This window comes from Anas acuta, chromosome 2, assembly GCF_963932015.1.
Source record: "Anas acuta chromosome 2, bAnaAcu1.1, whole genome shotgun sequence".
Lineage (NCBI taxonomy): Eukaryota > Metazoa > Chordata > Aves > Anseriformes > Anatidae > Anas > Anas acuta.
In genome coordinates, this window is record NC_088980.1 from 112,925,819 (window position 1) to 112,952,556 (window position 26,738).

Consider the following 26,738-nt stretch of genomic DNA (forward strand, 5'->3'; position numbering starts at 1 on the left):
ATGTACTGCCCGGCAGGACTGGGGTTGTCCATGCACGTGCAAGCTAACTGCATGCATGGGAGATATTTCTGAATGGCTGCTAAAGCTGGCTGCTGGATACCTGGTAATCTGTAGAACATGATGCATAGAGCTGAGGCACTGACTTTTTCTAGGGGAAAGTTTTAAATCTTCTCCTGTCCACATATCTAGGCTTGCATCCTTGTATTCTTGCCTACTGTTTTGCCCAGAATGAAAAGTGAGTTATTGCCAAACCTTTTGAGACTCTGATCACTACAGCACATTAAACAAATGTATTCTGTTGGAAGTGTCTGTCAACTTGGCCAAGAGCTATTAATGAGATAGAACTGCTAGGATAACTATACACTGAAATGTGGTCTTTTCATCTTTAATATGGCACCTGAAAAAGCCACTAAGATTATTTGAAGATCTCTGGTAAAATTCTCCTCTTCTACATTAATTTCACTTACAATAAAAGCCCCTTCTCCCCCTGCTGTCATTTCCTGCCTATTTTGTCTCACCCAAATTAACTGAAGACCGAAGGGGTCTGTGTGGGTGGCAGAAGAGGCCATCAGTGTCCCCGGTGAGCACAGCTAATGACAGTCGATCCTGCAAAGGGGAGCGGTGGGTGAGGCACCCTGCAGTGCTGGGATGGGGAAATGCTTGTCGTGTGCTTGTCACCCAGCTGCTGGGAAAGTGGTTCTTTTTTTCTTTTTTTTTTTTTTTAAATACACTTGGAAATAATTTATTCAAAATGCTGAATGAAGTACGGCATATATAAAATTAAATAATAAAAATGTAACTCCAAGCCCCTTAATATTTTTATGAGAGATTGGAGAGAACACAGTTAAATGCTGCGCCATTGCTAAGGATTCACAAAGCTTAGATCCTTTCATTACATATCATTTACCTGTTTTAATAGATGAACACATTTATGAGTTAAAGACGAAGTCTCAGTATCGGATGTGTTGATACCTGTATCCCATACTCAGAAAATTTGTAAATTTAACCCAAAACAGACAGCGGTATTCCTATATTATAAATCTCTATGATGTTTACATCCCACCCTAACAGCATTCCAATAAGAAATGCTTCATTTGAGGCACTGTGCAATCAGGCCTCAACCTGACTGAACAGTTCCTTCAAATGGGTTTTGCAAGTGCCGGCCTTAAAATAGCCAAAGAATTCACAGGGACATGAGGTAACAAATTTTGGTCAGTAAATACAGATGGTACACAACAGATTACTCAATTCCTGCTAAAATAAAGGGTGATTTGCCTTACATCAGAGTTCATAATTTGTTTAGTAAAATATTACTATTTCAAATTTTTGAGTAGACATAATGCTCCTGTACTATACTGCAAAAAAAAAAAAAGCAAAAAAAGCTTCTGTACTCCCCAAAGGAGGCAAAAATGTCTCCAGGGTGGGGTGTTACCGTATCTGCAGCTGATTTTCAAAGTACCGTCTCTGCTATATGTATCTGGTGACAGAAACTGGATTATGGAGATTTTCAAAAAAATGTTTCCGGAAAAAAAAAAAAAAGGTTCTGCATTCCTGTTTATGAGATTAAACTAGAAGTTCAGAAATGACTGATTTGAGTGGCAAACCATAATTTTACAGCCTGGCACAACTCAGATTCTGTGTAACAATCCAAGGCAAAATAGCTTTTAGGGAACAGGCAGGAGGTTGTTCACAAGCCTTCTGTTCACCGTGGTGCTGACCACAGGATGGCACTACTGGGCGCATTTTAGGAAATGCAGCACACATTGGCTATTAAATTTTAACTCTCTATTGGCACGACGTCAAGCAAACTAACACAAATCAAAGGCTGTGTATTCCCACCGCTGCCTCCAGAAAACTGCCTTGTCCGTGCATTTAGCTGAATAAAGACTATGTGCTTGGAGATTTGGCTGTGTGAATAGCCCATAAAGGCTATCACATCTGATAGGCAAATAATGCCAAACCTCGGAGGTGGAAAGGGCAGAATAATCTTCATGTTGAATGTCCTTATTATGGTGATAAAACCTCCTCCAGAAGTGCGTTTCTTCATGTGCCAAGTCTGACTAATACCACATCTTTCTCTCTGAAATAACTTTTTTTTTTTTCTTTTTCTTTTTTTTCCCCCTTTGATGCAACTGCTCCCAGCTGCCCTCTAACCCACAAAACCTCTCCATACCACAGGAGGCCTTCAGCTTGCTCTGGCACTGTTACTTGCAAAAAGCAATTGTAAAGTGAATGCAAATGTTGAAAAAATGAGTTACTACTCATACTGTTCGTTAATTTTGAAGTAGTACGTGTTACCAGTTCTAAAGACGCAAGGTATTATCCCCAATCTCACATGAACTGCTGTTTTCTCTAAAATCCCTGACACTGAAAGCTCGTGATGACACGAGAATATTCAGTTTAACAGTTCCTCATAACAATTTCTTCCCTCATGGCCATAGAAAAAATGTTGAGATTACATTCTCAACCTTTAATATTCAGTCACATCACAAAGGTCAGCGAAATAGAATGAGCACTTATTATACATTCAAAACTGCTCGAAGACAAAACCTTTCCTTGGCCCATCTCCTGTTTTTCAGAGTTTGACTCATGGTAATATTTTCTTTTTTATTTTTTTTAATCATTTAGGGTTGGCAAGACTGTAAACAGCAACACAAGGTACAGAATACTAATGAATTAGCAGCTGTGTATTTCCTTGAATATGAAAGATGTAGCATTTTAAATACAAACATATAGTTAAACTGATATTTTTAATATTAATTTAAATAATTTCTTACATGATCTGGACTGAATTTGGCCCACAACATTTTCATCAATTAAAAACAGAGAACTACTGAAGCTATACTTAATGCCTGAGTAAGTTTCCTGATATCAGAATTGTATTTTTCATCCTCAGAACAGAAGAGACACGCAAAAGAGAGATGGCATACACTTCTCTCTTCTTTTATGAAGTGTTTGGGTCAATCCAGAGGGTTTCTGGGAGTGATGGATTTATTTTAGGACAAAATCTCCAAATCTACCTCAGCTGTCAAAAGCAAGAGACTCGATCTAAAGTAGGACGTTCATGTGGCACATTGGACTTAGGCAGAAAACCATCTTATGTCTGAAGTCATAGGGACAGTTCAGACTTCAATCTCATTTAACCTTTTGTTGAGATTGGTAATGGAGGTGCTACTTACTGCCACCGATTCAGGCTTTCGTATTTAAACACCTATTACATTTGAAAGTGAGGATTTATTTGCCTAAAAGTCTTTGGGGATCTGAGTTATAATTGGTCTTGAGATAAGGAGAGAAGTATTCTGGTATCCTGAAGATCCATTTTTTTTTTTCATATTAAATTTGTTTGAATAGACAATGTCTCATTCAGGCAAACTATAGAGAACATTTGACTAAAATCTGTCCTTGTGTTCACATAATTTTTCTGCATTTGCTCCCCAGCCATTACTCATATTCCAGGCAGTGTCTTCTCCAAGATCCAGTGCTCCAGGCCCTGGATGAATCATTCAGCAAAGAGAACCCCAGAACCAGGAGGCAATTGTGGCGACTCCCATTTCAGCAAGTTGTGCTATATCACGTACCAAAACATCACATTTCTCAAGGAAACAGGCATGAGGAATAGGCCAAGAAAAGGAGAAAAGCTCCCGTTGACACAAACATAACTCAACAATCAGCAACAATAAGAAAGGAAACCAAAATGCAGAATGCAAAATGACAGAGAAATGGGATCTAAGTGAAGGAGCACACATCTATATCCTTTCTCCTCTGTGTTTAATGGTGTTGTCAGGGCCCCTAGATGGAGTAAGAGTCTCAATGTGCACAGCCACTTATTTGTCATCCTTTATTTTACGCATGCAATTCTTAAAGATATCCTACAAATCTGAGACAATAAAAAGAGTTTCAAGACAAAATGTAGATGAAAGAAATGTGGAAAATTAAACTTGGGGAAGGTCAGCACCCTTACACGAGATGCATTGCTATACCAGTGTTGACTTCATTTGTTAGAAATGTTCAACCTCCTCAAACTATATGTACTGAGAGACTGACTCACTTCTTTCCTCATGTTGTAGTAATGTCAGTGAGTTCAACAGACTTACTTTCAATTTACTTTCTGTTGGGAAAGAAGACACCTACAGGAACTGAAGTAAGGGCTGAGCATACACGCAACTTCCACCAGGATTTGCCACGCTTTGCACAGAGATGTACCAGAGACCACTGGCAGCTCCACTGCTACAAGCCTTCTACAGCCAACAACAATATCAGAGAGATATTTCAGTTTGAATTTGGCCTAGAAATGGCTTAATCCAGCACAAGGAAAACTGTCTCTGTAAAGCCACTGTGCATCATAAACGAGTCAGTGCTGGGAAGCTGAATGTTCATTGTGTGGAGTCCCAGCACCATACTGAGAACAACACACACTGAGGACATTATGCTGTGCAGTCTCTTCACACTTACAAAACTGGGAAATTATTTTTATGGCCAACATCTTCTGTTCTCACAATTTGTCCTAACATACCAGATATATGCTGTAAGAAATCCTCCACGAAGGCTTAGAGAAAATGATCCTAGGTACAGCTGGTGGGTAAAAATAAGAGATAACCGTTAAGCTAAAGCCTGCCTTTGAATTTTCTGAGGGTTACGAAGCTGACCTACAGCATTAGAGATACACAGACTGACTTTTGATGTGACTCTGGAAACAAATTAACATGGTTTTAGAAGGAAAAAAACACTCTTTGGGAATTACAGAAGAAGTGATTTATAGTGAAAATTATGTCAGGCTCTACACTTTGAGTTTTCTTCTTTGGACTATTTGCTCTGCTCACCCTAAAGAAGCCTGTAATTGCTGAGAACATTCACCGCAGACAGACAGCATGTCTGCTGGCTCCACAGCAGCTTTATTTGTAAAAGTTGCTGGAGACAGAGGCTGAAAGGGAATGAAGCAGGGAACGAGGAAGGGCAGAAGATAGATCAGACCTTCTGCAGAGGAGGTAACTGTTTAGGTAAGAAGATGGTGCAGATGGTTCAGTTAAGGTGGAGGAAAGCTGCACAGTGCCTATCCATTCTCCAGAGCTATGTGATAGCACCCAAACTAGAATAAAGAAAAAAGAAAGAAAAAAGAAAAAAGAAAAAAGAAAAAAGAAAAAAGAAAAAAGAAAAAAGGAAAGGAAAGGAAAGGAAAGGAAAGGAAAGGAAAGGAAAGGAAAGGAAAGGAAAGGAAAGGAAAGGAAAGGAAAGGAAAGGAAAGGAAAGGAAAGGAAAGGAAAGGAAAGGAAAGGAAAGGAAAGGAAAGGAAAGGAAAGGAAAGGAAAGGAAAGGAAAGGAAAGGAAAGGAAAGGAAAGGAAAGGAAAGGAAAGGAAAGGAAACACAAACCAAACTAAACAACAACAAAAACCACCTCAACAAAATTCTCAACTCAGCAGATGATATGGGGAAGTACACTTTGAATGCAATGCTACTGCACATGGATGAGGCAAAATGTTGCAGCTTATCTTCTCAGGGAAAACATTTTTTTTTGCAAGGGCATCAAAGCTGTACTCTACTCTCCGCAGAACATAGGTATGGACAGAGCTCTTGTATGACTCCTCAAAGAGTTTTCTGCTTTGAGTCCAGAACAGAGGCAGGGCTAGCTTGAGATGATGGACTGAAGGTCCCTAGGAACAAAGGACTACGATCACCAAACTCACTCCAAAGCTGCTCCAAGGAAAACTTAGATATTTTTTTCCCCTTTCTCTGTTACTAGTTTCTTTCCTTTGTTTCTCACTTCCCTAGCTTGTTAGTAACAGGCAATAAATCTTAGTATCACCGTACTCTGAGTCTGCTTTGCTCATCATGAGAATTGTTGAGCGATCTCTCTGTCCTTATCTCAACCCTTGAGCCCTTTGCATCGTATTTTCTCCCCCTTCCCCTTTGAGGAGGGGGAGTGAGAGAGCAGCTGTGGTAGAGTTCGGCTGCCCACCCAGATAAAACTACCACAGGTTGTGAAAACACAGGAATGAAACAAAGGCTCAAGTGTAAGAGACAGTCTGCCTGAAGAAAGTCTTCTTGCAGCCATGAGGCTAACATGAAGGAGAGAGCAACCAAGAGACCAAGGGCTGAAGAGAAGTCAGAGATAAAACATGCCACAGGTAATAAGATGAAGCTGAAGAAGGGGGAGTGAAATGATTAAAGGGGAGATTTAGAAATACAGCCTCAGGTTGAAGGAAAAAAAAGACCAAGAGGGTCACAGAAGAAAAAGCTCTCACATGAAGAAGCAGCAGCTCTCAGAAGATACAGTGATCGTGTTATCATCAGCAAGATATCCATTTGTTTTTATGAGATTGTATGTCTGCACGTATCTTGCAATTTTTAGAATGTCTAGAAGAATACTAAGCTCATAACTGTTTTGTTTTTTTTTTATTTGCTTGTTTTTTTTTTTTTTTTAAGTCATTAAGGCCATTGGTCTCCCTAATGAAAGAAAGAAATAAGATGCACAAGCTTTCTAGTTTTGGGTGACTAACCCAAAGCATGCCGGGTCACAGGTGACTAATCCCTGGTGCCTGGAGCAAACGTTCAGTCATCAGCTGGTGAATTGAGCAGACTGCCCAACCTTAAGCCTGTGTCAGAAATAGCACAGTGAATGGCAGTGTTAGCAGAGTTCAGGAAGTCAGTCAGACAAGGTTTTCAGCTAGGATCCAATTGCAAAGCTGTCGGCATCAAGCTGGGGCTGAGGCACCTGTGTAGCGGAGGGCAGTCTATTCTGTGTACCTGGGACGTGGCCTAGTCTATGTGTCTGTCAACTACTGGCTCAAAGGATGCCAGTTCAGTCATTTTCCTCTGTAAAGGACAAAATAATATTATCTGACAATTTTCTGCAGCTCAGTTCTTAACAGGAGTTACTTGGAATAATGGTATGGTTGAAAAATCAGTCTCTAAGCACATGAGGAGGTAGGAGTTTAGGATACACAGCCTTGTTTTTTTTTTTTTTTTTTGACATTGAAATTAATTCCAAATGTCCACTGATAGGTCTTGTATTAATCCTGTACAAGACAGAATTGTGGTGGTAGCCTTTAAAAGCAAATAATTAGGGACATCTGAGAGACCAAAAACCTGGTCCACTTTGTGCCACCGCTGAAATAAGGCTGAATTTGTAATTGTGGTCCCTCTATGAACGTGCCAAATACACAGGTTATATGCCCGCTCTCTTAACAGCTATTAGGATCTGTAAAGCATATTAATAGACTTTTACAGTTAAAAGGAGAAGAAAAGAAAATCTGAACCCATTTTCGGGATATTGTTCTGTGAGTGAACACTTACAGACTAAAATCCTTATGAAGGATTTGTCTGCAGGGAATATGCTAAATCAAGCCCTTTTGAACTTTTGATTAAATAATTGATGCATAATGCAGAATGTATAATATATGCATCCTTTTCCCATAGTTGCCTGGAAACCCATATGGAATAGTACTAGCAGTTCCAGGAGCATTTAGTCTCTAAGTCGCTGGTAAAGACAAAGGAACAAAAAAGTTTTTAAAATCATTAGCTCATCTTTCTTTCCATTATTCAAGTACAGCAGGATACCAGAATTAGTAACTTACACAATGGTATTGTGGGTCTTGTAATAGAGTGATTTTTTTTTAAAGCTATATCATTTGGAGTCATATGAATGACTATAAGTCTCAGATTCTGATTAAAAAAAATAAATATTAAATTAATGGTAATAAGCAGATCATAGAATATCCAAGAGGATCAACAGAGAATGAAGAAATCTATTTTTTAAAAACAGTTATAGAACTTCTAAACAAATCTCCCAGAAGACTACCACTGAGGGTCTAGAAGGATAAGAAGATACCATGATCAAAAATTCTAGAGGCAGATTGTTTTCACAGGAAATAATGTTTCAAATTGCAGGCAAGCAGACCTTTTACACTTCTCGAATATGCAACTTTGCTTGTCATTCAATCTGATTGCTCTGTGACCCAGCCCGAATCTATCTTGTGCTTTACTGCTTCCAGGATGAAATGAAAAACATGATAAAAACCAACAATAAGAAAAGAGCACTAATCGTAGAACCCTACAATGATGGAGGATTAAGTTATTTAACTTAAACAACTCTATAAATATGATAATTTGGTGCCTCCATTTCTTATGGTCATCCTAAGAAAAAAAAAAAAAAAAGAGAATGAGGGACAGGCACAAATTGCACAGCCCATACAGTCCTTGAAAACTAAAAGGCAGGATACTGGGAATAATGGCCTCTTGCCACAGCAAGGATCTTCATGGGATTCTTGCAAACACCATCAAGCATTTCTTGTGGACTCCAGACTCCGTTTCACTTTAGAGAAAGTTGATACCGAGTCAAAGAAAGAATGGCTGTATGGTATGGTAGTGAATTGTTTCATTTCAGTAAAAAGAAGCTGTTGTGAATGACTGAATCAATGAACATATAAATACGAAAGATTTGCTGGGTTAAGTACTAACAGGCCAGTCCCGAACACTTATAAATATCTTCTAGGCTTGTTCAAAAACAGGCAACTTTTTGGATATGGAGCATATTTTCTCATGAAGAAGAGCAAATTGAAATTGTATCTATTATCAACTTCCTAAGCCATTGGACAAGAAGAAGGTCACAGCACCGTTTCCAGCATGGAATCAAGACTTTCATATCCTTTCCTTTTACTCAAAGTAGCAGATACTGTGACTTTTCATTTTGTGGTGGATGGCAGATTGAATGGGATGTGTTAAGACAGTATTTTAAGCATCAGTCCAGTAAAGAAAACAGACCAAAACCTACCAGTAATTCTATTTCAGTTTAATAAAATCATGTTTTTAAAACCGATTGCCATCCTGAGCAGGGCCAGTAGCTCACACAGGTTGATCTCATCATTTTATACTAAAATTGCCAGTTTCTAGGACAAACCAGTTTCAGCAGCTTGCTGTAGCGTTACAGGAGGTATAAGAGCACAGAAGGAAAAAAGCTCTAAGTATCTAAAAATAGTGTGTTTACAATAACTGTCATTCATTTTCAGTGGGAAATTATTATATTTCAGGAGGGTGAGAAATTATTCTAACTTAAAACAAATGTAAAAAGGCAGATCAGATCAGAGAGGCACCCAAGAGCACGTATGGAGATTAAGCTGACATGCCTACATGCCCGGCTGTGACTACTTAAGCCCAGAGGAGGCAGGAGGAAGGGCAGGGTGGAGGTGGAGGAGGCTGCCCTGGACATTCACAAGGTCTCCATCACAACGGTGGCAGCTCCGCTTCCAATGTGCAAACAGCTGTATTATGACTTGGATAAGACAAAACAAAACAAAAAATCATTCATGCAGAAGAATATTGAAGGGAGAAACAAAGACAGCGAAACCCTAAGGTGTTGGGATTAAACTATATCAGAGAAAAAAGCTTCCTTTTTGTCTGCATTAATTAAGCCTCATATTACCATCTTCATCATGGCTTTAGATTCAAGCTTTCAACTGCCAATGATTTATTCTGATCTAGGGAAATCAGCAAAATCTGCTTTTTGCAGCCAGAGTCATAGAATAAACTCACAACATGTTCAGAAAAGTTCATTAAGGACAGCAGTAGTTTTCCAGCTGCACAGCTCTGTATTAGTGAGTGATGTTTAATTGTATAATGGCTTTGATTATGATATGTTGTTATGTTCTACTCCTGCTGCCACCGTATCCCGGAGGGAATTTGCATGCGAACATGGTATTTCATCTCAGATTGTTTTTCTGTATAAACAAATGGGTTTTAATAAATTCACTGGAAATCAAATATTAAAATAAACCAACAGAACAATGATGACTGGGGAGTACCACAAATCATACTTTTGGTGTTTCCTGAATACATGACTGTTGAAAAATAGATGCAGCTGCTGCCATTGGTCACTTGTACCTTATTTTAGGAAAGCCTTATTACTCTTCTGTGTCTGAATGCTATGGATAGAGAGCTGTAAGTCAAGATGGCATCTTCCTTGCATGGTGAGAATGTACATTGGATGTTTCAAAACCTATTTCAACACACAGGAGGTCAAGCGAAGTACAGCACCCTAATGTTTGACTTTGAGCAACGTTGGGTTTGTAGGATTTAAGTTCCGTGACTGTTGCAGACATCATAGTGCTCATCTGTAGTTTTTCCATCTCCCCCCTTGACAGTGGGCACTATTTAGGGCTTCCTTTAAAGCACACTAGGAAATCTAGGTGATGAAGAAGTCAGCTAGCTACATTTTGCACAGTACAGACTGCAATAAACATGTAGCACTTTTGATCAGGTTTCTGCACCTGCTTCCTGTCTGTTTTGATTATCCCAGATAATGAAATTTAACCTCAGATGATGAGGGCGTTGTTATTTCTGAGACTACATTCAACAGAAAGACCCACTAGAGTAGCCATGGTCAGCTCACATGCTCCTGCTTTACATTCTTAGATCTAAGGATGATGCAACCACCAGTAGGGTTTTCTTTCAGGTCCATCTCTCCAAAACTATTGGAATGCATCTGAAACTATTCATGTCCCAGTCTGAAGACCTTCTCAAGATTTTTCTTTTTCTTCTCCTCAAGATTTTTCTTTTTTAGCATCAAATTTTCTTTGAGTTTCAAGTTTTGAGGGTTTTTTTGTTTGTTTTTTGTTTTGTTTTGTTTTTCAGAAGAGGTACATACATCTTGTGCTAGTCCTTATGATTAAGAGAAGACTACTGTTATTGCAATAACTCTATTTCTACAGGAGTTGTGCAAACTAGGAACCAAGTAGCATGTAATCGTCTCTTTCTGTACCCCACAAATCCTCAAATGTACCTACACTACCGACAGAGTTTGTCTGTTCATTACTCCTCTGCTTGGAAATTGTAATCAGAAATAGGGAAGCATATAGTGAGTTTATATTCATGCTGCACTAGTAAAGCTTCCCAGGTTTTGGAATTCCTGCATGCAGAATTTGATTGATCTTCTACTTCTGGAATGTCATAGATTGCATTCCACGTTTGGGCACTAGCAGAGTCAGAGGTGTGCCACCAATAATTTGTAAATGTTATTGTTATTCATTGGTAGCATCAACATAGGAAAAGGGGTATGCTTAAATCTGAAGGAAGCTTTTTTTAAAAGATAGTTTTGCTTTTTTTTTTTTTTCCTTCAAATTTATGTACATATTTTCTGAGTCCTTATGAAGAATTTCTTGCTCCTCTGAAGAATTAAGCTGGACTGATTTCAATTCCATCCTGTTTGACAAATAACTGCAATGACTGATATTGATTTTTCTCACTCTGCTGATTTTATTTAAACTGGCTGTTGGTTTAAACGCTCACAGAGATTTTTATACAAGAAACACTTCTCACATGCACAGTAGTTTTCCTAAAGTTTTACAGAATTATCACAAAGACATATATTTGCAGTTTTGAAGAATGTTTGCTATGTATCTTTAGTTATCTTCCTATTGTGAAAATGAAATAATTCAGTCGTGCAATTAAGCTGATCAACAAGTGTTAGTATCCAGAGTACAACACACGTAGGGGTATTCTGGTAAAGGGCGGTAAATTGTCACCTCCCCTATAATTTTTGGCCACACAGTCTAACTAGTTCAAGGAGAGATACTGCAAGAGAGAACAGCCCTTAGACTGCCAGTGCATCTTCTCCCATTATACAGTGCTTACTTCACCAGTAAACCCCATTCTTCTGATGAAGGTTGCAGCAAAACACTCTTGTAGTGAGAGAATTCACAAAGGGAGGCAAGGAGATGAGGCTGTGCCTGCATTAAAGACAGCAGAAACAAACATTGCATTGTTTGCGGTAAGTGGAGCTGCCTGATATCCCAGGACTGTCACACACTGTTCTATGCTAATGTGCACCTTTGGGTAAAAAAAGCTGGTGTTAATAAAACCTCTGCTCTACTTTTCTTGGAAGAGCCACTTCTGGCACTCAAAGCAGCTCTTTGCTTCCATCCTCATACACCTCCAGCCCGCAGCCAAGAGCAGCTCCTGCAATTTATTAAATTAGTTCTTTTAAAGAACCCCTTAAATACATTTTTTCCGAGCAATTTTTTTCCCAGTGAGCCTGGGCTGGTATGAGTGAGTGAAAAGCTGGTCGAGGCAGGGCAGGAGAGCACAGCTGAAAGCATGGCTTGAGTGACAGGAGGTGCTATCCACAGGGAGTGGAGTGGGACTGCCTTTGAGCTTTTTCTTTTTATATCCTCCCCTAAATGAAACATCTCGCATGCAGCAGAAGGGCTTTTTTTCTTTTTTTTCTTTTTCCTATGTCACTTTTTTTTTTTTTTCTCTTGAACATATTACTGGGTACTGCTTAATGGCAATTTCTGCAGGAAATAAAAAAGAGTCACCGACATGAGCAGGAGGTCTGATATTAACCATTTCAGGGCAGCTCTTGGGTCAGCAGCTCTCTGTTTAGAAGCATTGCTTGAAATCCCATCAGGTAAATGAATGACTTCTCTTCCTACTAGTAAGAGTAACCCATCTGGGAGAACTGCAGTCGGATAGAAGCAATGAGAAGAAAACTGTACTTCACGGTGAAAAGATGTGTGCAACTCATCCCATTCCAGAGCAATGGAAATTATTTCTTAAGTTGCACAGAACCTAATTCTAAGGACAATATTTTCATCTCTCTCTCTCTCTTTTTTTTTTTTTTTTTTTTTGGAAGAGGCTGTTACAACATAACTCTTGATATAAAACCCGTAAATTGCTTCTCCTAGCTTATCAGTGGTAACCAGAAGGCCAGAAGGCAAGCGGTGTCCATGAGGGACTTGGCACAACCTGGCAAACTGAAGGGCATTTGCTTTGGTTCACTATACGATGAACAGAAGGAAAAGTTTCATATAAGCAGATCCAACTTGATAAACACGAGGAACAAAGTTAAGATTAACAACCAATATTTTTAATTAGCCAGCCACTCCCAACAATGAGGCTACTGCACCTTTATGTCTTTGTTTTCGTTTTTGTTTTTCATTTGCTTCATACACAGTTACCAAAGCAATTAGTGCTACAACTTTGCTCTCAGCATCAACTTCATTAGATATCTCTGTCACTTCAGGTTATTGAACTATAACCATGAAAATGAAGTGGAAATTTCATCCACTTAAGCATAAGATATACAAAACATAAAATTAACAGCTGAACACAGCATAAATGTGTCTTTTGATACATTTCCTTCTGAATGGCATAAGACAGCTGCTGGACAGGTACTAAAACCCTCCTAAATTTTGTGTCTGGCAGCCTGCTTATAATGTGATACGAACCTTTCTTCAGCTAAACACAAATTAAAAATATTAGAAATGTGCTGGAGAGGTGACTGAAAGACCAACTCTGTAGCTAATAATCTAATACCCTCCAAAGTCTTCCACCACAGCTTGGCCACTCTAGTATGTTTGGACAGCATAAATTAAATATTTCTGTAACACAGATAGATGTAGCCTCAGAACTAGGACTTCTGTCCCAGGCGGGTAATCCCTATCTACACTGAGCTTTTCTTAATGTATTTACCACTGCACACAGCACAAAGCGTAGCCATGCTATCACTCTGGTTTAAATGTGATAACTAAAAAACTTGTTTTCTCTGCATTAGTCCTCTCCCTCCTAGTACTAATGACAAAAGTTCCCATGGGTAGGATATTTTAAAATTAAAATTAGTGTGAAAAGGTCCAGTAAAGCACATAAACCAAAACCCACCATTCTACATAATTGCACAATATTTCAGACAGAGAACAAATGATACAATCCATTACAGCTTTTATATGCATTTTTCCATTAAAGTTTATAGCTTTTCTCATGAATGTGTTCATAGAAGTTGAAACTGTAGAGGAAGACAGACAGAATCTCAGAATAAATGCTAAAAAGATCACTAATTAAGTGGGAAACTTCTCAGGAATGAAGCCTAGAAGGTGGAAGAAAGGCATGCAGAGATTACAAGCAGGTTCCTCCTCTTGGAAGAGATCTCTCCAGCTGACCTTCTGGAAAAAAGTTGCCGACTAATGTTGCACACACTTTGCTGCAAACCAAATAGACTAGAATCACCATTTCTCCTTTGCAGAGCTGCAATAAAAGCACTTAATTTGCAGGATTGCTGTAACTCCCAAATATGATTTACAAGAAAACTGGACAATGTAGTCAGCATACATGTTAATTAAAGCTGTGGCCTGCATGAAGACCCACACTTCTGTGACAGAGTCACAGGCATATGTGAGACAAGGTCCTTACATAAACAAGTCAGTATTTAAAATCTACCCAGGTACTCTGGTTAGTGTGTTGTGTTGTTTTTTTTTTTGCCATGCAAGATCCAATAGTTCTTTTTTTTGTGTGTGATGGCTCTGAGGCACAGACCGTGGAGTGCAGTGGACAGCTAATTGCAATAGTATATGAAAGAAGGGCTGACATACTTACAGTTGCATTTCTTCTGAACAAATCTGAGCTTACAGGCTGTTCGGTAGGTGGACAAACGAATGCGATCCAGATCTTGAGCCCCTAGTGGAAGAGAATAGCAGAGACATTTGTATGGAATATAACCTATGTGTATCTTTGGTAACAGGGATGCCAGAGAACAAAGGGGACACAGGAGCTGACTCTGTTTAATTATTTTCAAGGTTATCTCCTTTGCAGGGAGAGTGGTGAGGGGAGGGCAGAAAGATGGGGAAAGGTGGGAGCTACAGCGTTAAAAGACTTTTACGAAGGAAGGCAAGGAATAGTCAGCCCACTGTGTCTGTCACTTTGAAGAACAATCTGGTCAAGCTGCAGGCTAAAAGACACACTGGCCAGGCTCCAACAGAAGGGAAAACCTCCATCTAATTTTAATATTTAACAACAAAGCTCATAACAAATATCTTTGGCAGACATGCCAGATCAGAAAGAGGTATTGCCAGCAAACCAAATTGGAAACAATATCATGCCGTAACTAAAAGGCTGATAGTGATCTGCAGAAGGGGGCAAAAATGCTGCAAGGAGCATGGGGCATCCTCTGTTTTGCAGAGGCATGTTCTCTGCAACGGAGATCACTGAGCCGGCTCCCTGGCTCACACACAGCTTGGCCCTGGCCTCTCCAGCTTAAAGATCTGGCAGCGTTTCCAGAGCAGCTGTCCAGGAGACACGGGTAGGAGCTGACTGGTAGCTACTCCACGTGAAAGAGCAGCAGAAAGGGACCGGGATGGGGGGCAGAATCTGGCACGGTGTCTTCAGGCATACTGCTGGTGTGTATCATCCGCTACACTTTCCAAAAGTCTCAAAAAGTTGATGAGTAGGTTGTTATTTAAATGTTTCTCTTTCTTGGCTGGTATGCCTTACACAAGAAGTGTTGCTGCATGGCTACAATATGGCCTATGAGATGTGAGACTGCTTATTAATTGTGCCACGCATTTCATGGAATGATGTACAACTGAGCTCTTGCATATTTGTTTTCTCACTGTGGTTGGCCCTAGAATAAAAGAGTGAAAACTGTTCTGTTCAGTTGAGCAGCCTCCTCTCTAGGAACGGTACCAACCTACAAGAGCAGGGCTTCTCCAGGAACTGTCCAAATGAAACACATCCATACAAGTGAAATATGGCCCTATTCTGCTTTTACCCATTTCCCAAAGGCTTTCCTTGAAATTCCTCTTCATGTTATTTGACTGGCCGCTCGGCTTCACTGCTGCATGTATGGCCATGTCAGCATCGTTCACCCATACTTTCTTAAACAATCTGGCACCCTTTGGACCTGAGTATTGCAAATGTGCTCCACCCTGTGAGATGAAAATGAGAACGATACTCTCCCCTCTCCCCAGACTCTGCTCTTTTCCTGACCGCATTGTCCCACACCATCTTCCTGGGGCTCTCAGCTACTCCCTTCTGCCAGCTGGTTGTCTTAACACCATCTGTTCCTGGAAGAAGCTATCTTTAACTACTTCACATCAGGTCTAGAAAGTCTTGTGTTTTTTTCACCATAGGCTTATTGCTGAATTATTGTTTTTCTCTTCTGTATTAGTACCCCATTGACAGCTTTTGGAAAACTCCTTTACTGTTGAAGGAGAGGGTAACGCTTACAACAACAAGTCTTTCCTTTTTTAGTAGGACCGATGAGTAATACAAACTTCACTTTTTTCCCTTTTAACCTTAGTGCAAGACACTAATAAAAGCTTCCAGAGCTCCTTCATGAAACTTCAGCATTCTAATAAGATGAACGGGTTCAAAGCAAAGTGAGACTGCCTCGTACTTTCTAGGTTGTAGTATTAATTCCAAATAAACAAAACTGTAGGCAGTAATGGTGCTTTTTTTCCCCCTACTAATTGCGCACACTGAATTGTATTACTTTGGGAGGAGGTGTTTTTGTTGATAAATCCATGGAACATACGACTTACTTCTACCATGATTCACATTTTACCACGGTCTGAGATCCATTTGTCAAATAACTTCTGTAAAAACATGACTTCATTTACATGGAGAGTGCTGAAAAATATGTAGAAAGATGTGTGGGACTGAGCACGGCAAATGAGAATGGGAATTTACAACTTGCCTACAGGATTGCCAGTGGCCTCTCATTCTCTTTGCCCACTGGCAGTGTTTCACGGTTTCTTTTAAATATTCTCATCTAGGTAATACTGTTGGCAGTTCTCAAAAATAATAAAAGGAAACACTGCAACCCTTGGCTGCTGTTTTCATGCTGGATAATATGTGCTGGCAGCACTACCATAACGTACATTTTGATTTTTTTTCATCAGAGCAGTCTGGATATATGAGCATGTCAGGTAAGACTAAGGGTAGCCTACTGATGTGACATCCAGTGGTGCACCTTGAGAGATAAGATTCAACCTAAAGTTTAACTCTACAGAATATGATATTGGTTATGATACTAATTCACAAAGGCTTGTTATTTGGCACTAGAAAGATGCCTCTTCTGAAGAAAGGGAAACAAAGAAGTCAAACTAAACATCTCTAATTACAGGGAAAATCATACACTGCCCCAAATCTGAAGTGAGAGTCAAATTCATCTACACTTTGTTCAGAACAAGCTTCCTACAAAGGCATGAACAATTGGATTTTTTTGCTCTCTGGTGCAGTCTGGAACATGATCCACTTTCTAAAAACATAGCAGAGTTTTAATTACAGACTTGCAGATATTACCACAAGAACCTAAAACACTGGCAAACTCCTCTACATCATCTATTTTTTCCTCTAACACCGGCAGGTTGAGGAGTTCTACTTTCTACCAGCAACTTATGTTTTTTTACAATGTTAGGAAACTTTGCACGACCCAGGGTATGTAGGGCATGTTAAGTGCATGATTTTTGTTCAGCATGGACTGTGTGGGCTTGCACCCATCTGAGGGCACCTGAACGCAATGACAGCAGGATGAGTTTCTGTTTCAGTGCAGCATACCCTTTATACCCACAGGATCTCAACATGCAAAATTGAGCGTTTTATGAATGTGAATGCTTCTTTGCCTAAAACATATTTAGTTTGTCACACACAAAAGAAATGCATTTTCCCCTCTATCTTTTTACCTGGTTGGAACCTGGTTCTCTGTGTGCATGTGCAGCAAAAGTAGGAACAAAGGCAGGCAGATAGGAAAGGGAGGAACACACGAGATAAACCAGACACAAGTAAATATGTCAAAATACTAAAATGTGAAAGAAAAATAAGTATTTGTGTAGACTATGGGAAAATAATCCCTCCTCATTCTCCAACTATTCATTGTCAATTTTCCCAATTTTCCCAGCACTGCCTTACTTCCCTCAAAACAACCCAGAACAACAAAGCAGCCTTCAGACCTGTGGGAGCAAACCATAAACACCCACTGCAAATTCTTAAGGAATTATCTCCTGGTTTGGGAGTTCAGAAGCATTTCAAGCAGACTGAAGTTAATGGAATTTTTGTCATTGACTTGAGCTGATACAAGCTCAAGTCCTCCGTATAATTGTAATTAAAAGTATACTATGTTATGGTAACGGAGAAATGCATCATCCTTTTTTTTTTTTTTCTCTTTTTCTCCTTCTAGCTAAAAAACATGCTTTCCTTCCACTGGCCTGGGATGTTGTACCAAAGGGACAAGAGGAATATCCATCTGAGTTACAACAGAAACCCTCATGTGGTATTGAAAGAAGTACAGAGCACAATACAGTTAGTGGACACCACGGTACGGGCCAAGACCATGCTTCTCAATAGGCCAGGAATGAAAAGTCCTTATTTTGGAGAGTTTGTGATCACAGATGCAGGCCTTTTGGTGCCCTTGGGAACTGAAGAGCCCCCACCACAATGATTCACCAGCACAGACCTGGCCTTTCAGTGTGCGCAGTTGCTCTGGTCCCATTAATGCCCTGATCCATTACGGCCTTGTTACTTTTGAGTTCAGAGGCCTAAAGTCTTGATAAACAGATCAGAACAGGCAACCAGCTCCTAGTGATAACCAGATGAAATATTTTGAAAAATAAATATTCATAAAAATCAAAGTATGATAGTTCTGTCATTTTTACTATATTGTGAGGGACAGCGTACTTATTACCAATAAAACTTTGGTAAATCTAGTAAAAGGTTGACAGTCTCAAACTTCATACATAATGCAACTTCCCTGAGAAATGGTGGTTTGTTTGTAAGGGAAATAAGAGATGACTTCCAAGAGAATAGTAGGAGCTCTATTAGTATAGCACACCCGTGACACACGGGTCCGTGGGGACCACAAAGCTTCTCTAGAAAATATAAAAATTGCACTGAAGTGGGATATGTTCTACATGAGACCCTGCACTGGGCCTGGCTGGGATGGAGCTACCTTTCTTCATAGCAGCCTGCACGGTGCTATCTTTTTGATTTGTGGCTAAAACAGTGTTGATAATACACTAATGTTTTACCTATCACTGAGCAGTGCTTGCAGACCATCAAGGTTCTCTCTTTTTCCCACTCTGCCCCAACAGTGAGTAGGCTTGGGGTGGGCAAGGGGCTGAGAGAGGACACACTAAGGACAGCTGACCTGAACTGGCCAAAGGGGTAGTAGTCCATATCATATAGGGTCATGCTCAGCAATAAAAGCCAGAGGTAGAAGAAGGGGATGGGGAGTTTTGTCTTCCAATGTATATACTGCTTGAAGACTGCCTGACTATTGGTTTGGTTTTGGGAGATGGTGAGTGACTGCCTTTGCATCACTTTTTTTTTTTTCTTTTCTTTTTTTCTCTTTCCTCCACTTATTTAACTGTCTTCATCTAAACCCACAAGTTTTTTTGCTTTTGCTCTTCCTGTTCAGGGATGTGAAGGGAGTGAGCAAGTGCCTGGGTGCATGCTTAACAGCTGGCTGGGCTCAACCCACAACAGAAATCCCCCAAATACAGTCTTTTGGAGACCTTTTTTCCTTCTTCCTTGCTACCTGTGTATTTCAGCATATTTGTCTCAAGGAGCCATTGATTAAAATAATTTAATATGGTGTAGAAAAATATGTAAACTGGTGTAGAAAATCCCTCTCCCCTGCTATTTGGTCCAATCAGCCCATTTTCCTGTAGTTTTAGTCTCACAATATTAAACTTTCTGTGAAACAAATGTATCAGTTACTTGAGATGGAAAGCTTACATAAATTTTACTGACATTGCATTGCAACTGGCATGGTCTACCACAGTGACATTTCTAGGAAGTACTTACGCATTTCTGCAAACAGCTGCCTTCTTTCTGCCATGGTATTTCCTCTTTTCCCGCAATCTTCAATCATTCTGGAAGACAAAATCGTGTGAAAATATTGAGTATTATTCCCAGGCTGAACATACATATTTAAGCATCCAGAACTGATCCCGGAGAACCTCTGAGGTTGACTGGTGCTCCAAATGCACCCAGTGCCTTTTCCCAGCCTCTCTGTGGCGTCGTTTGGGGGGAAGCTGGTCCCAAAATTGTCCTCCATTCCCTAGACTCAGCTTTCAAGCATTTGTTTTCCCTCTCTCTCTCTCCCAAAGGCAATGTTTCGTTTTTCCGCTTGATGTAACTGACTGACTTACATAACACAAGCTCTGAAATTCAATTTAGGTTTTGTTAAATAAGGAATCTTCAGTTTAAGTTATATAAGAGTGAAGAAATCATAAAAGATCCAGATATTATTTTATAGTTTAGAAAATGCCTTTCTTGCCAGTTCTGGGTGGAAGAAACAGAAACAAAAAATAACACAACAGCAACTAAATCCATATAACACCTCCATTTACTCAAGCAAATACACTCCAAATATTCATTCAAATTCAAGACAGTATGGTTCTGATTAAACGGGTCCCAGTAAAAGGCTCAGAAGTAAGGATATTTTTTTCTTCAGTTCTCAGATATCCAAGTCTTCAGAATATTACTAAGAGCACTACTGCTAGATAGAGAATAAACAAAGGCTTCCTTCACAGCCAGCATTCACACTGGGAAAGACTAAAGCCTCCAGAATACAGACAAACATCTTCAGCAGCACTCAAAAAATGAAACCAGTGTCAGCTTCACCAGTTCCTATGGATAATTACTCTAGCAAACCAAAATCTTTCCCTCCCTGCCAAGCCTGGTTAGGACATCTGACCTGCATTTTAATCTACACCCTTATTTCAACTAGATTTTGTGAGATAACACTGGGCCACCTGGGATTAAAAAAGAGATATTCTGCAGAGAAACACAATCCAAAACATTCTGCTGTCTTCAGTAGCAAACCCACACATGAATTTAATAGGAAGGATGAAAGTATTGGATGCTGAAGGCTACCATCTGCCCACCAAAGGACTCAGGATGGAAGACCAGTTTCCTTTCACTTCTTGGAGAAAGGAAGGCAATCACATAAGAGTTTTTTTTATTTTTTTCCTTCATAATGCACTGTTCAAATGAAGTGCGGCGACATTATAGCTGTCTTTTCCAAATAGTCTATTCAACTCTCAGAGTACTGATAAAGGCTCCACTAAAGTGCTATTTACAGTGGACGCTTTGTGATGTGAGCAGCAGCCCCACTAGGAGGAGGACAAAGGCTATGGCTGCATCGTGTTTGCAGGTATATTCAAGTTCGCTCATGCTCTAATTTGGCTGGGAGTGATACGGATGTGTGTAGCATGGCATTAAGCTGGAGCTAATATATCTTGCCCTTCTGCAGAGATAACAGCTTTCAATACAGAGCTTTGCTGAAGTGGCCACACAGCCTCTGATCTGAAGCTCGTTCACGTCTTGCTGGTTGAGAAGTGTCAGGGAAGGCTCACATCTATCTGCAAAATGAGATATACCTTAAGATCCCCAGCCTGCATCCTAAATAGGAATGTTGTTTGTCCCTGCATCAGCCTTAAATCTCTGCCCATAGAAGATGAAAAAGTACGTGATCCCACTAACCCCAGCTCAAATCTCCCACCCCTTTCTCCTTCTAACTGAACTTACAACAGTAGACAAATTTGCTATGGAAAACCACCAGGTCTCCTATGACAGGTGGGTTAATAAAGCCATTTGAAAAGATAGCATCTTTTACCAGGCAGGACAGTTGAGTGAATACTTCACAGCAAATACAAGTTTAGATTAACTTTTATTATTTGTAGGCTTGTTCAAAATGGCCTCCCTATGGAAGCCTGAGTTATGTGCATATAAATACAAATAACTTTGAAGGACTCTCACTGCAGTAGATGTTTTGCAGATTTTAAAACCTTCATCCCAAATGACAATCCTAAAGTTCTCTGCAACAGCATACACGCCATTAAGCTAATGAGAACATCAGTGGTGGCAGTATTTTCAGAAGTACCTTCTATCCCTTCTTCACATCTTTTCCAGATGGAAAAAAAAAGAAAAGATAGACAATGTTGCTCAATAATTATTATTTTTGAGTCCCCATTGACAGGAATTCATTCATCTTTACCTTCCAGGCTTTTCTTACACATTTTTAACTCTAGAATGCACCTGAGTCAAGGCTCAACTAATGACAATGGTCATGGGTTTTGTGCATCTCTCTGTTTAAGCTTGTTCGCCTTAGAATGACAGAATCATAGAACCATGTAGGTTGGAAAAGACCTCCAAGATCATCTGGTCCCACCACTAATCTGGCACTGTCGAGTCTACTACTAACCTATGTTACCTACCCAAAGCACCACATCTACACATCTCTTGAATACCTCCTTGTTCCAGCTCGCAGATACGCAGCTCTGCTCTTAAACACAGATTACAAAGACTTGTACTTTGAGGTGGCAATGCTCTCAGTTCAGTCCTTGGGGCTGGCCATGAGCATAATTGACTATAGTCATGTTCCAGCATTTCTCATTTGGCTTACAACAGATGTCAATTCACAGAAAAAAAAGTACTTTTTGTTCTACAGGGAAAAAAAGCAAAGCACAAAGTGAACTTTATTATACTTTACAAAACAGAATAAATTATCAGAGACATAATTTTTAAAAATATTAATTCATGTATACTCTTCCCAGAGTAGAAAAGACGTATTTATCTTCTCTTGATCCCTTTCACTATCTGTTTCCCTTCACTTTTCTCTCAGGAAATAACTCCTCCACTGCAGGTAGGGAGAACACCTACTGTGCATCTAATTAAAATTCTTGTCATGGGCTAATTAGTAATGTACTGATTAGCAAGGTATTAAGGCTTCAATATATTACAGACATTCTAGAGCAGAAATCATTCCAAACATAAGGTTTCCAGCCTCTGAAAAAGATACTGCGAGTGTTTCACATCCACTGGTGCTTTGAGCTGAATTCTTTTATAACATCAGCAGAGCTTGAGGGAAAACAATCAATAAACAAAGAGCTTAGTCTGATTTGAGCTGTTTCACGTGCAATTCCATCTTCATGCTTGTCATGTATCAGAAGCATAGCTGGTTCATTTTTTAGTATACTTTATTTGCTTATAAAATCTGGGAAGGAATAATTTATACACATAAGGTGAGAATTACATGCCTTATTTTTCCTTCCTTTGTGCTGCTTTGATTTATGAATAATATAATAACATTTTCTCACATAAGAGTTTTTCTTGCTTTAGTATATCTAGAGTAAATAGTTTATTTTATTAACCTTTGTTTTAAGTCAGCCTTCTTGGAATTAGTGCATTTCTAGTTCTTGAGCTATTGCCTGTGCTTGGTAAAAGCAATGCCTGTTACTACTAAATCATTAGCTCCAAAAACCAAAAAGAGGTAACTGCCTGTTTACCTGGCAAAGGAGCTCCCTACTCAAGAGTCCTGTAAACTTAATAGGAAACTGTCAAAAATTACCGATGTGACACATGCATACGTGCTCAGTTTGATGACTCTGAGAAAAGCCACCCCATTAACACTTCGACAAATCCCCATCTTGTTTGTCTGTGACAGATGAAGTGCCACAGGGAGTCAGGAAGTGTGCCAGCGAGGAAAATCATATGCTGAAATTGATTAATTGTGGCATGGAAAATTTCTAAAGTCCCACGTGATAGCTGTGACGCAGACGCACATTTTTATATCTTTGATACAAGAGGCTCCGGATCCTGACCAGTGACATCCCTGACCAACTTGCTGACCGGATAAAAGTTGCTCATCCCATTGCAGCTGGCACAGAGGAAAAAGAAAAACACTTCTGTCTGCCTGAGCCTTGTCCAATGTGCTCACTGCGGCTCTGAAGCACCTGGGAATGTTCTGGGATGCGACTTCTAGATGGAAGTTTTGCTCCAGGAGATTGGTAAAATCAACAGTGAGTACCCCAAGATCACTTCTGGAAAGAATAAATTCATTTGGTAGACAACATCAATAAGGCTCAAACATCCCTCACCTAAGCAGCCTGTATTTCCCTGGTGCAGAAATCTTCAACTCCCGATCTAAAAAACTATTTCTTTTTCTACCATGAAATTTCAGAAGACTTCAATTTAGGTATTTGTTTAGGTATCTCTGGGAGTTGGAGGCGTAAGGATGCAGAGAAATGTGCAGGTTTCTCAGTGGCTATTCTTCATGCTGCTGACAAATCAGATGCTGTTTTCTATGCAGCTGGTTGAAGTTTAAAGCCGGGTTTGTCCAGGTGATAGAAGCATTTTTCAGTAGCACAGGCTTCTTGTCTGCCATTGCTTGGGACAGTTTTATCAGAGCGCTGCTATTCCTTTTCAGGCACTATCAGCTCCAGAAATTTTGATGCCTGGAAATGAAAGAGCCAGCTAAGGTCTAGCTTTCAGTGATTTGATGAGGAACTTAAAAGCTCTAGTCGATAGCTGGGTTTGAAGCACTTTTTTTTCAGAAGTCATAATAATATGAAAGAGAAGATTTCAAACCCATAGTTTTTCCCTCTTCTCCATCTTCTCCAAATTCAGCCCTGGTAGGTGGGTGCTGCTCAGCTAACTATAGCAGAGTTAGAGCTGCTTATTTCAAAGTGAATTTGGACCAGAGCATAGAGGGTTAAAAGGGACTGTGAGTGCTAGCTAAAACCGTATTTGCCAAGTCCCCAACCTCAGCAATCTTTGAAGTTAATAACTAGAATCATGGAAGGCCATTTCTGAGTTCTCTTCCCCTTAATGGATTTATTGGTGCCTTATGAATGTCTTGTTTCACATCTTTTAATGAAGCAGGTCCATAATAGGCCTCTCTCAGCTTTACATTCCAGGACTCATCTTTGGCACTCTAATAAAATTGTTCAGAGCTCTTTCCTGAGGCTAGGTATAATTGCATTGCACTTACAGTACTTGTTTGTATTTTATCTAGATGAGCTTTTTACAGTGAGGAAGGCAAATAAAAGCTGTTGCTAAGCTTATCATCAGCACGACTCTCCACAAATCTGCCTCTTCTTAATAGTGTCATATTTTTGCAATTTTAATGTTGCCCCCCAAAATATCTCTCTCGATTTATTCTTTCAGCAAAATGTGTCTTTCATTTTAAAGAAAAGATAAATCCAAAAATTGTTCACCAGTTCCCCTTTTGGAGCTCTATATCCTTGACAGAAAACTGTCAAAAATGCCCCATAAGGCACCCACTGCAACTCATTTTTGTAACACCTCGTATTCAAGGAAGTTTGAGGGTTATGCAAATCTTATTCGGGAGGTCTGAAAAACAAATTGTGAAAAAGTCTGAGGGTAAAAAAACACAAACAAAGAACAATTTGGAGATAGGAAACATGAGAGCCAAAGCATACTAATTTCATATTTAATACCATACAGATTGAGAATCTTAACAGTGGATGTCATGACTGACAATGCATTTCAGGGAACAAGTGAACCACCAGTCATTCATTTCCCATGCACACCAGGCATTGTCAAGTTTAAAAATTCAAATCGTTATTAATTAGGTCAAAATATATCCTAAAATCTTTTTTTTTTTTTTTTTTTTTTTTCTCCTGTTATCCATGTGTGCTTGTATAGCTTTCAGCTTTTCTCTGCAAAACTAAGGAGGAGGACTTCTCTCATGTAACACAGAATCTTACTACTCTAGACAGGAAAGACACTTAAGAAAAACAATGCTTGAGACTTATAACAAATACACGAAACTTTATAAAACTGCCTTGCACGAGTTGCTCAGGTGAGTTTTTCCAACCATGTGCTTTTAGAGTCGGCCTTCCTGGCACTATAAGAAATTGCTCCACTGCAGCACCTGAAGGAAAACCAGCGTTCAATGCTTCAAATATGTTTTGACTCTCTGAGAGTACAAAATGATCCAATAAAATAATTTTAGTCAGCTCCAAATTTTTTTTCCAGGACTTCATTGACATCACTTCTGATAAAATAGTTCTGATAAAGAGACACAATTGATTTTAGCTAAATGGTGTAGAGTTAAATACAGCTCTTCAAAGTCCCATTGAAATGCTATCTTTAAATCATATTTAGTCTGAGTTTCATGAAATATTTTAGAACAAATAAAGCAGGTATTGATTTTCTTTATACTCCATGATGTTTCAGAGCCTTTGTACAGCTGAGGACTTGTTAGAAATAACTTCCGCTACCAGTCATCTCTTTTCTTGTTACACTAAAAACATTCCAGAAAAAGAACAAACCCCCCAACACTCAGGCTCAAAAGTCAACAATAGTCAATGCCAAATCTGCTCATCTGATGTGTTAATCTGCTATGGGAGCTTCGCCATGCCCTCACCAGGGACCTGGATTTTACCCAAAACATAGTTTTTCCTTCAACATCTGTTTTTATACTATTTTGCTAAAAAAAACCAAACAACAACAACACCAAAAAAAAAACACAGGATCAATAAAGTATTGATTACCTCTAACCACTCAGATTTGCAATTCTACTTCTTTCAGTTGCTTAGGCAAAGAATGATTTGTAGGGAAAACCTTAATGAAACTTGAGGCATAAAAAGTTAGAAGGACTTTATCACAGGAAGCGTGTAATTGATATCTGATACTTCGGTACTCTGATCTTCTCTCAGGTCTTTCATTTGCCATTGTAGAGGCACAAAGGAGGTTGCAGGATTTCACATATAATTAAACTCCTACTTAGTCAAAGGTTTCTTTCAGTTCTTCTTGTGCTGGCATAATTAAACCCAAATTCATTTGAGTAAGCTGTCAGTGATACAATTGTGTTGGGAAGCATTTCCTGGCTTCTGCCAATTTTAATAATACAAGTTGTCAGTTTTTGTAAATAGGGATTTGATGATTATTTGCTGTAGGACAGTGGGTACTTTCATCTCCTTTGAATTACAAAAACATCTAAATAAACCAAATGGTAGCTGTGGGAGAAGACACGTTCCCAGGCAGTTGAAATTATTGAGCTCCTTTGCGTGCACCAGGAAAATCTTTCACTGAAAGTATTGTTGAGTAGTCAGACAAATTAGTTAATAAGGGAGCTGCTGGCTTTTGTCACCTTATCTGATCAATAGTTTCAGCATCCAAACTATTAATTGAATAGCCATAGATTTAGAGAAGATGAAACAACCTT

At 39.4% G+C, this 26,738-nt stretch overlaps 1 protein-coding gene across 29 annotated transcripts in view; it reads right to left on the reverse strand.

Annotated features, from left to right (window-relative positions):
• DTNA (dystrobrevin alpha) overlaps nucleotides 1-26,738 on the reverse strand; it is a 217,152-nt gene that overhangs the window by 77,354 nt on the left and 113,060 nt on the right. For all 29 annotated transcript variants that reach the window (XM_068671740.1, XM_068671743.1, XM_068671742.1 and 26 more), the window contains 2 exons: nucleotides 19,565-19,632; nucleotides 14,360-14,440 (listed from right to left, as the gene is read on the reverse strand). In XM_068671740.1, coding sequence (XP_068527841.1) covers nucleotides 14,360-14,440; nucleotides 19,565-19,631 — 148 coding nt within the window. In that variant the 5' untranslated portion in view covers nucleotide 19,632. The remainder of the gene's footprint in view (nucleotides 1-14,359; nucleotides 14,441-19,564; nucleotides 19,633-26,738) is intronic.